Below are 13,847 nucleotides of genomic sequence, written 5' to 3'. Positions count from 1 at the left end.
CGTAACATGCCCAGAATCCAGCAACTGCTATTAGAGAAAGCCAAACAAGTAGCAATAAATAGCCCAACCAAAGAACCACCAAGACCATTTCCACTGACAGGGCACGCTTAATATAAATTCAGAGCAAACCCCACTCACTATTAGCATGATAATGTTACTTAGTTTGGTAATGAAACGCCTGCAAGAAAACCCCCAAGCTGAGACCACCAAAGACCCCACAATTTAACCCTGAGCTACAAATATTATTTTCTATTGATAGAAAACTGTATTTTGTAAATAACATTCAGTGTTGCTATACATTACTGCAGGAAAGGCTGTTCAGGTGAACTGAGGCTTATGATGACTCTGACTGTGAAGCTGTCATTGGTGCCATGTTTAACGTTTTAGAATAAGCAAAGAGCATCCAAGGCCTCTCAAATTTACATTCCCCAATCCAAATTCTATGGAGATTTTCAGTCATCCAGGTCATGGTTGTCCCAACGGTGCTTTTTCAAGAGGCAACTGAACTTTCTGGTGTTTCTTTCTTTCCTTCTTTTATTTTTTTTTGGGGGGGGAGCCGTTATGCTTCTCATCCCAGAAGCTTCTTCAGATGAGAAGCCAAACGTCTTCAAAGCAAAACAAAACCAGATCGTCCAGTTGCCTCTTGAAAAAGCACCTTTGGATTCCTCAAGCCATGAACACATCCACCACGCTTTACAAAATACTGAACTTGAGTCTCCGCATCTGGCTTTAAAAATCAACGGCTTCCAAGGTGCGCTCATCTTTTATTGATTCTTTAGAATTAAGAGATTCTAATCGATCGATTATTCATGAGAAGACAGGCACCCACGTGTCGGGGAAGCATTGGAAGCAATGGAAAGGAACATTGCTCCCGCACGCAGCCCGTCTTGTCGATCCAACCTGCCTTCCACCAGTAGGTGTTGCCCTGATACCAGATTGTAATTGAGAAAACAACCGCATTTCCGAAATCCTAATCTATGCAACCGTCGCGGCCAGATTCGTTTCCTGTAATAAGTTTACACGCGTTCTTTACTGTGAATATACTACTAATATTCAAAACATTTGGGTGATATGAGTAAGGAATTTGTGTTGTTTGGGCATGTGTTTTGGGAGCGTTACGCGTGTTGGGGCTTGTCTTTAGGCGTCATGTGAATTTCGTTGTATGGGTATACTGTGCACATACACACAACGACAATAAAGTATTTTATCGTCGAACGGCCTCAATGGTCTCCCATGTAAAGATTCTTCGTTGTTTTCCAGTCTTTGGGGCTCCGGCGAAAGGCGGTGGTTCCCAGCCTTCCCCACCCCCTACGGCTCCCTTTGTTCTCAGCACAAGCTTCGCTTGTCTGGGAAAGAGGCCGAGGGGCGCGAAAAGAAAGGCCGGGGCGTTCCAGAGAGAGACCGTGAGGTATTTCGGACTGGACGTTCATCGCAAAACGACCTAATATCACCTCAGCTATTATCACCCACCCCAGACAGGCGAGATGTCGCCTTTCACTGTAGTAATTTGTAACTTATTGAGGGCCGCTGCTCGCCCTTCGTTTCAGCGGCTCTGCCCCGCCTCGCTTATTTCCTCTTCCAGTTCCTTTTATAGCTTCGGACGACTAATATAACTTTGTGAGAATCGCCAGCTGGACCAGAGCAGGCAGTGGCCGCGGAGCCGGGAGGTACCACGCAACTCCCGCGCCGGGTAAAACCATGCGCCCGAGAGCACGTGCCCTCCCGCCTATAATGCCCCGCCCTCCATGTTGGCAATTTGTCTCTGGCGGGACCGGGTTGGGCCGGCCGGGGAGTCACATGGGCGGCCTGCCTCAGCTTGTCCCGCTCGGTTGGCGAAGAAGAGCTTCGGCTGGGCCTGGGCGGGGGCGAGGCTTCCCATGGCCGCCAATTCCTCCCTCCTCCCCTCCCCCTGGTTAGCCACAGGTTTTGAGGGAGCAGCGGCGGAACGACCACCTGTGAGGAGCATGCGCGCAACGAAGGTAACCTCCCTCGTGGAAGCCTCCGCGGCTCTGACGCTGGGTTTTCTTTATTCCCCCCCGCAACACCACCCCCAAATGTTGCTGCCATGAGACGGTGCGCGCGAATGGATGGGGTCGTTCTGGGTTGTGTGAAAGGGTTCTGCTAGCCTGTGGCCAGCCTTGAAGCGGGGCAACCCTTCTCTTTCTAAAACAATTCACCTCTTTGGCCAGTTCAGAGTTAGACCAAGAGTTGCCCAGGGAAGGGAGGACTCAACCAAGTGCCCTTCAAAAGAAAACGGCCTTGGGGGGGGGGAGGAGAAACACACCCCTCATTTTCTACATCCGTGATGGTCCAAGTGGAGCAAACGTTAGCTGTAAATTTCTGCCTATTCATTTGCTTTGCCAGAAGGGATGGAGGTCACAGGTGCTGTAGAAGAGCAGGTAGACTGACCTGTTGGGTGTCTTTCTTTCCTTAAAGGGAAGGTGTTCTGCCTCAGGAAGCAATTGCTGTTTTTGTTGCAGAGTATTTTTCTTTGAGAAAGATTTTTTTTTCTTTGAAAAATAGACTGTATCCCACTGTTTTGCCAATCCAGGTAAGCTGGCTCATGTCTAATATAATTTCATGAGTACCCTTAAAATATAAATGGTAGCTATCCTTTTTTTTTCTTTCAAAAGCTTGTTCTGACCATGAAATTACATCTTGGGTTCATGGCAAATAGGAGTAGGCAGACTCATGGCTGAAAAGGAGTCTCAAAATATCTTACAAATACAGTCAGTCCTCAACTTATGATCATTTGTTTAATAACTTCAGAGTTATGATTGCACTGAAAAAAAAGTAATTTATAGCTGGTCTTGCACTTTGATTGTCACGGTGTCACCTTAGTCACATCAAAATTTGGGTGCTTGCCAACATGTATTTACAATGATTGCTGTGTTCCCACATTGCCTGTTCACCATTTGTGAGCTTCCCAGAAAGCTACGTCAATGGGACTAGCTGGATTTATTATTTGTTCGTTTTGTCAAGTATGTATTTCGTGGTATACAAAGTTATAATAACATTTATATACATGATACCAGTTAAAAAGGGAAACATTAGGACAGGGGATGGAAGGCACACTGCAGAAAGGACATAACATTGGATGCAAGTCACTTTTAATGATTGCATTGTTTAGCCATGGAAATTCCAGGCCCAATTATATTTGTAGGTAAAAAACAACCTGTATTATCAAGATTTATAGCCCCGCAATTTAGTTCTGCAGGCGACACAACTTGTCAAATTAAAAAGAAAGTTATAGGTCAAATAAGGATTGTGGGGGTGTATCCATGAGCTGTGGTCTTTCTTTGCCTTTGCTGTGGTGCTTGTAATTCACATGAGACCTATTCAACATTATTGAAGTAATTTTGAGCTGCATTTAGCACTAATGTGGGGAATTGAGCAGGAACGTATTAAAAGTTTATTTGCTAGGATTTTTAATTTGGAATCACAATGATTGGAATGGAGCCTCATTGTTTTGTTACCAATTTTAATTTTGTTTTGATGAAAAATTACCAGTTTAGCTACTAATCATGTGCTTCCAAGTGATCAGTATTATATACACCTTGTCTTTATTTGCTGGTTACTCAGGATAGCTTAAAAACAGCCTATCAGTATACAGCTATTATACAAGGTGTTAAATACAGTGATTTATTTCATTAATTTAGTTCTTAGTTCTTGCAAACACTGGAAGCAATTTCATTTGTAAGGGTTTTGCTTATGGGGATGATTTACTAGTTCTTAGTACATAATTATTCCTAGGTAGGTGAACTGAATATTGCTTAAAAGAACCTTCTTACAAATGTTAACATTGTATTTTTATTTTAAAAAATAAGAAACATGATTTTAAATTATCAGTGCTTTTTTTAAAGTTTTCAATCCAGGACTGCCATTTTTTTCCTATCAAACAAGTGCCCAATGTCAGAAATTCTTTGTTGCATCATTTCTTACTATAACTATGCAGCAAGCTCCTTGGCTTTAAAGCAAGAAGAGGCTTCTGAGTCCATAGAGACATGAATGTAATCCCTATTTACACCTTTTTAAACCAAATGTGTGCTTTCTTGGGGTCATACAACAGAGGACAGTCACCGAATCCTGAGAAAAGATGTAACTACTTTAAAGAGGGCAGATAGGTGTTACGCTCATACAACTTCCAGGCTCCAAAGCACCTTTTTGTTTTCAAATCTAAAGTCATTAACCACCCAGTTTCTTACATGGAACAGAATATCTGTCAGTGCTTAGTGTGTTAAATTGTTTAATGTTGTATAACTTTTAGAGACACGGGCACCTTTTCCCATGAAAATACGATTTTCATAGAAAATACAATTGTGATCAGTAAATCATAATGCTGCGCTCTTGGTATATCACAAGATTATTGAGTGAATTATGTTCCTTACCATCCTATAAATTGATAGCATAAAACCAAGAAAGAAAATTTAGTAAATAGTCCAATCTGTGCCTTACAGTTAACATTTCTTTTTTAAAGGGGGATGTTCTGTGAAATCCTAGGAAATGGATCTGGACTCTTTCCAATGTTTGCTTCAACAGCCTAATGGAAGAGTCTTTCTGAAGATTGGGACAGCATTTTTTTTAAAAAATTGAGCTTCTATCTGCTATGGAACAAAGTGAGAATCAACAAGGATCCTCATCAGAGATTCAAGATGAAAGTAAAAGCAACACAAGACTTGTGGCTACCCTGGCTGCTGCTGTCAAAGGGGAAATAAAGAAACATGCAATTACAGATGACTATAAAATCTCTAAACGAGTTTTGGGCCTTGGTATTAATGGAAAAGTATTGGAATGTTTTCACAAAGTGACAGGACGGAAATGTGCTTTAAAGGTATGTAGCAGATGATTCATCTTGATATAGCTGTTAATTTTCCTTATTTGATGTCTAGGCTAAAAGCAATTGTTGAGGCCTGGGTAATAAAGTATTCATATTAGAAATTCTAAATTGCCTTTCCCAGCTTTGTTCTTTATAGAGGTGTTAGAATTCACAACAAGCACAGCCATAATTTATATCCAGTAGAGTCAGAGGTTACTTTAACTGGGATGTGGGTTGATAGCAAAAGCAACGGAATATTCAGATTCCAGATATTCCTTCAGATCAGCATCTTTAAAATAAAAAAAATAGAACTAAGCCCAAAAAATTAGGACTAAGCCCAAAGCCCACAGTAAAACAAATGCGGTTGCTTGCTTTTTTCTGTGATAATTAAAATGCCAGTAATTTCCTGTGGAGGAATTAATTTTGAAAATCTGTATACATTGGTACCTCTACCTAAGAACGCTTCTACTTAAGAACTTTTCATGATAAGAACCGGGTGTTCAAGATTTTTTTGCCTCTTCTTAAGAACCATTTTTTACTTAAGAACCCGAGCCCGGAAAAATTTCCCAGGAAATTTGAGAGCGGCACAAAGGCCTGGCCAGTTTCCTGCCATTCCTCCTGGGTTTCTCTCTCTGGCGCAGTGTATGGGAGGTAGCCTCATGCCGGGTGTATGGGAGGCGCTTGCTCCTCCTTGCCACCTCAGAGTCCCCCCCTTTTTTTTTAAGCCTTAAAGTTTTGGATTTTTTTTATTCCCCTCACTTCACCTTCTTCCTTCAGCAAAATTCCAAGCTTTTATTTCTTTCCTAATGGGTGTGCACGCATTATTTTCTTTTACACTGATTCCTATGGGAAAAATTGCTTCTACCTACAAACTTTTCTACTTAAGAACCTGGACGAACGAATTAAGTTCTTAATTAATAGAAGTACCACTGTATTAAATTAACCCATGTTAAGAAATAGAAAATAATTGAAACCACTTTTAGAGAAGCAAAATCAAAGAAATGTAATAGGTTTTTTTTGATACCTATAACATTTGTTTGGAATAAGATTTGGTTGTAGTTATTAAATATTTTCTGGTATTTTGGTTAGAATAGTTACTTTTACAGTATATTGAGATACTAAATATCATGCTGCATGGTATTATTATACATGGACAACTGACATTGAAGTAAACTATCCTTTGTGATAGTTAAGTATAATGGGAGTGAAATCTGAGAAAATGCACATTACACTTTTATGAAACTTAATTATAAATAAAATGTCTTTCAGTTGTTAAGTACCTATATGCAAACATAAGTTACAATTGTACTGAAATATAAAGCAGGATGAATAGAGTGGGAATTTACATGTTGTCTTATAAGTAACCCTATTTGAAGTTTAAGGCTTTGAAGAAAATGGGATAAAGCAAGTCATGAAGAGATGTAATTTATTACATGTTGTGCTTTTATGACCAACTGTATGTATATCTGGTAGACAAGCGTGTATCATTGTATCATGAATCCTTTTCCTTACTGTATTACTTAATCTTGATAATCTCCAGTATTTGAGTTGATTTGCCTAATGATAGAACAATGAAGCAGGTTCTATTGATATACTTCCAATCCTATCAAACACTCAAGTATTTCCTTGATTAAACTACGAGAGATTGTTTTGATACCATTCACTGTAATCTGACTGTAGGTAGGATTTAAAATTTACACTGTTTCTTACCTTGGGAGGTTTAGGACCCAGATTTCATGTATGTCAAGCATCAGTACGTCAGTGAATATCTGGCTGTATTTGTGACAGGCTATAGATTCGATACTTATAGTTGCCATTTAGCATGTAAGCGTCTTTATGAAGGTTTAAAAGTATAGATAGACTAATTTAACAATAGTAATTGGGACAGGATTTTTTGTTGCTAAGTGATGTACTCATAAAGTTCTATCTGACATGACCACATGGCTTAGCAGTATCAGTTATGTCACTTCCCAATTACCATTGATAATCAAGGACCTCATGAGATCTTCTGAGTTCCTGCTAGCTTCCTCATTGAGTTTGCTTTTGGGAAGCCAGAAGGGAAGCTTGCAAATCAGGTTGCATGATCAAAATTTTGTTTGTTTGTTGAATGGCAGATTGCATTATATGATGGCTAAAACTTTGAGGACTACTGTACTTGTAATTACTATTTTTTTATATCATTGCAAGTTTCAACAGTTGTTGAATGACTGGTTGTTAAATGAGGACCACTTGTACTTAACATTATCATCAACTGATCACCATCAAATAGGATCTCTTAGATTCACAGGAATAGTATGGTAGGGAATTGTTACATTTATTCACAAATGAATCGTGAATTGAAGCTGGCCATCTTATCTCAATCTTCAAACCTGATTGATCTGTGAAAAAAATGGAATTGGTGATTATGATATATTGATGTTGAGCTGAATTTTCTTCAATTTCCAGGAAGTTTTGGTTGGGACACATCTTAATAAATTGTGAAGTAACAATAGAGGAACTCACCTTTGCAAAGTGAATGCAACTATTCAATCAGAGCCATTTTAAGATCTTTATAAGGGCGTGGGGAGGGAATGAAGATTTTGCAGTATCCTTCCCTTGGAATAGAATGGGAATGGAGATTTTACAGTATCCTTCCCTTGCCATGACCACCAAGCCACTGGTAGTTAAAGAAAATTGGATTTCACCACTGTCAACCACCATGTGATGGGGTGAGCTGCCATCACTTGCCCCAGCTTCTGTCTACCTAGTACAGTAATTCAAAAACATGCAAATGCAAGTAGATAAATAGCTACCTATTTGAGTCTACGGAGAGGGGCAACATACAAATCTAATAAATAATAATAATAATAATAATAATAATAATAATAATAATAATACCATTTCAGTGGGAAGGTAAGAGCATTCTGTGTGCCTCTGCGTATTCACTAAACAGGCTCAGTCCTCATTGGCTAATGGACAAGGTCAACCCACACTGGATGATATCTCCACTCACTATGGAGAAAGTAGGAAATTTCCTTTTTTATAATAAGTTTCTGCATCATACAATAAAATACAAACTGATATAAATGGCAAAAGGAATGACAAACACTGAATGTGGGAAAATCCTCTTTTTCCAGTATAATTGCAGCTACTTCCTTTGGCCCTATAGAAATAAATTGAACAGACCGAATCACTAAATATTTTGGTCAATTTTGGATATCTTGTTTGTGATGATGTTGCTGAAAGTAGAGTACTTTTTTACAGCATCCCAGATGTAGACCATTGTAGCTTTATAGGCTATATTTCACCTTGAAGCATTGTGGAATGGAATCAACAACAGCACCAGGTGGTGATGTGAACAATTGCATTTTGCAGTATATTTGCAATACAGAAAAGCTATTGGTTCTAATCCACTTATGTTAATTTGTTCATAAATTTTATTGTACTTAATTGGATACATTAATCACACAATAGTATCTTATGCCATCTTTATTTCATTAGACTTAGGTAAGGGCCATCGCTGTATAAGTCACTGTTGTATAATAATCCTTTTCTAATTAGAACATAGATTCTTTTTATTAATTCATAGAAAAATCATTAGTACATAAAACTTGAAGAATTCTCACAATGGATAATGTAAAAGGAAGACAATAGATTTCTAAGTTATAATATAAACATTACAAAATAGACTGTAGGCTTAACTTCCATTTCTAAATTTTAAATAAAGTGAAATGGGAAAGGTGAGAGGCAAAACTACAATTATGTAAAATTGAAGTGGACTTTATATATTATCTTAACTGTACCATCTACCAACAACCACATTTAGGATATATGATGAATATTAATGTTTTATTGTTTGTGTCTATATTTACTTTTCAGCCTATTTTCCTCTATGCATCATGTATTTATGTTACTTGATAAGTTGCTTGATGCTGATGTTTGTTAATTACTGTTCAACGAAAAGTAAAGAAAAAATAACAATTATAGTGACTAGTATTCATATACCACAAATTTTCACTTTTATGAAAAATTTCAAATTTTCACTTTTATCTTTATCAGTAAATATCAGTTAATTGCATGAGCCAACCACACATATAATTAATAAGCTTTCTCAGTTACATTTTCTGCTAGACAACTGTCTATGTCCTAGAGCCTTGATGATTATACTTCAATGTTCAGAATTTCCAGTTATTTTGACCCCAACTATCTGTAAATTATATATTCGCTAACTTTGATACCCTACATTCTTTTCTTTGAAAGCAGACTAATCAAAATCTCTGGTAGCCATTCTGTGTCATCAAAAAGTGAACATAAACAATAATGATTGCAATTATTGAGGAAACACTCAAGAAATCAAGAACAGAAATATTGTTGTACTAAATGGATGACATTTCATTCCTAGAGGTTCAAACATAGAAAGAGTCAAACAAAAACTTGGCAATTGATGCTGAAGAAAATCAAATGCTAAGGAACCAACTAAGAATGACAGTTCCCCATTCTATTTGACAGTTTTGTTTTTAAAGAGAAAGGTATAATCTTTATTTTGTCTTTAGTCTAATCTCTGGTACGAAGAGTTAAGAGCTTCTTTTCCCTGTAAACCAGCTGAAAATCAGGTAAGAAAAGAAGCACCATTCCTTAAATATCTTCCAACAGAGATGGAGTTTTTATACTACCCATTAGGATCAATGAAACTAGACTCATGTGGAATGTGGGTCCCTGTGGCTTTGTTTTAATTTTTTTCTTAATCTCAATCTCTTTCTGTGATGAGTGAAATCCTAGGATAAAGAAGCAATTGAATGGTCTTCCCAGAAGCAACTATTTATCTCATCTCCTTTTCCCCCTTTCTCTTTTGGTGCCCTACAACTTTATTTTAGGTTTTTAAAAAAATCTTGATACTGTATATATATTTATAATAAAGACTTGAATTCTTAACTGGTATTCCTTCTGAATAAAAGAATCAGTCTCTATTGCATATTTTCACTTTCATGATTTGCAGTCTCTCCTGCCAGCGTCTCACAAGCAAAGTCAGTGTTGAAGCCAGCAAGAGATCAGAAGTTACAATTGCATGAGGTCCTCATTTTAATGACCTGCCCAGTCCTTTGTTAATGATGATAATTGGTAGACTACTGGAACAGCCATTGTTAAGTAGGAGGGCCAAGTGATTTACCACTTTATACCACATTGCTTAGTGATGGATATTATGGTCCCAATTACTGTACTATGTTAACTGAAGTCTACTTGTAAAAAAAAATGTGACTGCATAACTGTGCTGAGATTCTGTTAAGTGTTCTGTTATCTCAGGTGATCTCTTTTTTGAGAAAGTTGAGACATAACAGAGTCCCAACCTCATATAGTTTTCCCCACCCAAGCTTTTGTGTTCTTGACTGATGGCTTTTTACCAAAAACCTTTTGTCTACTATGTGAACAAAATTAGAGCAGTCTGGAACTGGACAGATGACTCAAGGGAAAGGTATACAGTGATCCCTCTATTATCGCGAGGGTTCCGTTCCAAGACCCCTCGCGATAATCGATTTTTCGCGATGTAGGGTTGCGGAAGTAAAAACACCATCTGCGCATGCGTGCCCTTTTTTCTATGGCCGCGCATGCGTAGATGGTGGAGTTTGCGTTCCCCGCCACCCACGCAAAGGGGAAACCCCGATTCGGCTCCTCGCTGCTGCTGCGCTACCGAGCAGATCAGCTGCTGGGCGGCCAAAGGAACCTTCCCTGGGTCTTCCCCCTCTTGCTGGTGGGCGGGCGAGCGGTGGGCATCAGCGAGGAGCCGGGGTTTCCCCTTTGCGTGGGCAGCCAGGAAGACCCAGGTTGGGGGTTCGGGGGGGTGCTGGGAAGCCCCCTAGGCCGGCTGCGACCTTTTAAAACAGCCGCGCCGCTTCCCAGCTGAGTCCTGAAGCCAAACGCGGAAGTTTGCCTTTGGCGTTTGGCTTCAGGACTCAGCTGGGAAGCGGCGCGGCTGTTTTAAAAGGTCACAGCCGGCCTGGGGGGCTTCCCAGCACCCCCCGAACCCGGGTTGGGGGTTCGGGAGGGTGCTGGGAAGCCCCCCAGGCCGGCTGCGACCTTTTAAAACAGCCACGCCGCTTCCCAGCTGACTCCCGAAGCCAAACGCGGAAGTAGGTTTTTTTTAATTAATTTTTTTTTAATCGCGATATAGCGTTTCGCGAAGATCGAGATCGCAAAACTCGAGGGATCACTGTAGTTATAAGTATGTGATTTTAAGATTCTTCAAAAAAAGTTTAGGAACATTTACTCGCAGAGCCATATGTTACTCTTTCAAACTGCATAGTAACTGGAAAGTCTCTGTCATGTCCAATAATTATTATTAATGGAACTACTCAGCATTTTGGCTAGTCACTTTTGTCTGGAAATGTGAACGCGGTATCTCTAAAAACAGTGTAGGAGCTTCAATAGTTGCTTTAGTTATTTTCCCAAAGTGTTTAAATTGCTATGAGTTAAAACTGGGCATTTGGTTTTAAGCCAGATTATTTGAAAGGCATTGCTTCCGATGGCGAGAATGCTCAAATTAAAAAGGGCAGAAAAATGTTAGCTGATGTGATAATATGTCAGGAATCATTCTTGCTTTTTTAGTTTACTTTTGTTAATTTTAATACCATTGATTTTGTTCTTGAGAATGTAATTAGAATGCATATAAATTGCCCATCTCTCCCCTCATCCTCTTTTATAACTGGAGAAATATAGTGGAACAGCTGATATGTGTAGTATAGTTGATACTGAATAAACTGAATTTAATTTACTGAAAGGGAGAAGCTATGCATCAAAATGAGATTTTGGGTGTTCAGTTTATTTCTTTTTAGTCGACCCAAATAATGTGTTATATCAAATGGTTGCTTTGCCTTAGTACAAAGCATGTTTGTTCACTTAAGCTGAAGCACTAAAATTTCCTCTTATCAAAACTGTTTATATTACACCATTCTGTTTAAAGTGTCCCACAACTATTAGCAGTTTCGCTAGAGGATTCGGGAGATTGGTGGCTAGGGGATTGGGAAAATTGCCCCAATTTCTTTTCCAGTTACATGGAATCGTCATGGATTTCCTATTAATAACAAATAATTTAGTCTTTAAATATTCTTGGAGTTAAAAAATGTGGCACAAACAAAATAATGAAATTGGATTAATCTCCAATCAAATTATTCTCTTCTTTCTTTGAGCCTTTTCATTGAATGCCCAATAATACTTTTAATATTCTAAAGACACTTTGCAGAAATACAAGTTTTATTTACAAATTGTATGTTTTTCAGAAAAACTATTTTTCTATTATTTTTAATACCATATGATGATTAAATAAATTTGAAGAAAGCATGTGTATATTCCAAATTATAATTTATCTCAGCACAAAATTTTTTTAGAATTGATGATGGTAGTTTTCTTGAATGCCTGAAGTCTACTTTAATTTTATGAGATCAAAACTTGCTCCCTTTCAGAAAGTTAATTTATTGTGAGATAATTACTTGTAACAGAAGATACTTTGTTCTGACTAGTTTTATTCTGATCTTGTTGAGTTATTATTGAAATCAAGAGTGAACTTTCAGTTGCTTTACATTACATACTAAAAATTCCCACAATTTTAATATATAAAGTATGGAGTAAAATCTAATTTAAATTAGGGATCCTTGATGCTCTCTTGGCTTGGTTGTTTTCTTGCAGAGCTTTGACTACCCAACTAGCTAACATCATCAGTGCTAGTAATGAATGGGGTTTGCCCTATCAGTATTGGTGAAAATGATCTTGGAGAGCTATTCATTGTTAGCTTCTTTCGCAATTCTTTGATTGGAGTATTGTTTGCTTCTCGATTGTTCGTCTAATGTTCATTTCGATGCTAATCTCTGCTTATTTGGGTGTTTCTTTGTTCCCCTTTTGGCTTGTTGGTTGTCTCTTGAATAAACAAGAATATTATTTAGATTCGTACAAATAGGACGCAGCAACCTGAAACATCAGAAAAAGGAAAAGATAATCTGTATAACATCTTCCAACCAAACAAATATCCACACAACTTCATCAAAAAAAATCCTGAGCACTCAACCTAATGTAGAAAAACAGATTAAGCTGTGGAAAGAATAATGTTGCCATGCATCAAAAACATCTCAGAAATCACCAACAAACAATCACAATCATACAGCATCAGCATACAAATCAAATAAAGCCCTTCAAAACATTTTAAGTAAACCAAAAGACTCAGCAGACAGAAGAAAAACACAACATATAGTATAAAGACTGCAACAGTCACTATGGAAAACAAAAAGGCAGAAGACTAGCAAAGCACATCCATGAACCCCAGCAGTTAGAAGACAAAATGAAAACTCCATCATTTCACAACCTTGACAGACTTAATCATAGGTTTCAATGGGGAACCATCCTTGCCAACTCAAGTCCAAAAATGCTAGATAGTTCCTGGACAAAGTGGCCACCAACAGCACATAAATAAAAACAACATCTACCTACCATCCAAAAAAAGACCATCAACATGCCAAAAAGGGAATAAAAAGACTAAAACATCACCTCACCAGCAATCCGCACTCAAATGAGCAACGATTAACACCAAGATTAATTTTAGACTAACAATCAAGAAGCAAAAAATACGCCAAGGACCAAACAAGCTAACCATAAACCAAAGAACCAGCAAGACCACTCCCAACAACACTGAAAGGCAACCCACCAGAATGAGAGCAAATCCCACTTTCTACTAGCTTTGATTATGTTACCTAGATTGGATAATGAAACATCTTCAAGAAAACACCAAGTTCAGAGGGCATCAGAGACCCCCTCATCTTAACCTTGAGCCACAAATATTCCCCTCTAGTTTAACTAGTGAAAAGATTGCAGCGTATTTAGAAACTCTGACTGGAAATGTGTGCTTTTCAGTCTGTTGAAAACAATATCATATGGTATAATTCATATGTCGTTGTCCAATAATATATTGGGAAATACATGTTTACTTTGATGTGTGAAGAAGACTTCAGAAATTAAATCCCCTGCTAAATAAAGTAATTATATGCATATACTGTAGAGATATAATCATATA

General features: G+C 38.1%; 1 protein-coding gene across 3 annotated transcripts in view; it reads left to right on the top strand.

The window, feature by feature from the left end:
* The first annotated feature begins 1,638 nt into the window (after positions 1–1,638).
* Positions 1,639–13,847, top strand: part of MAPKAPK3 (MAPK activated protein kinase 3) — an 87,515-nt gene continuing 75,306 nt past the window's right edge. The window contains exons 1-2 of one of the 3 annotated variants that reach the window (XM_070738715.1): positions 1,639–1,979; positions 4,478–4,831. In XM_070738715.1, coding sequence (XP_070594816.1) covers positions 4,607–4,831 — 225 coding nt within the window. In that variant the 5' untranslated portion in view covers positions 1,639–1,979; positions 4,478–4,606. Of the gene's footprint in view, positions 1,980–2,011; positions 2,552–4,477; positions 4,832–13,847 lie in introns of those variants that run through there. The other 2 variants (XM_070738717.1, XM_070738716.1) reach the window with 2 other exon arrangements.

The sequence above is a fragment of the Erythrolamprus reginae genome, chromosome 2, assembly GCF_031021105.1.
Source record: "Erythrolamprus reginae isolate rEryReg1 chromosome 2, rEryReg1.hap1, whole genome shotgun sequence".
NCBI lineage: Eukaryota > Metazoa > Chordata > Lepidosauria > Squamata > Dipsadidae > Erythrolamprus > Erythrolamprus reginae.
Note: the sequence above shows the minus strand (reverse complement) of the source record. Positions and strands in the feature narration are given on the sequence as shown.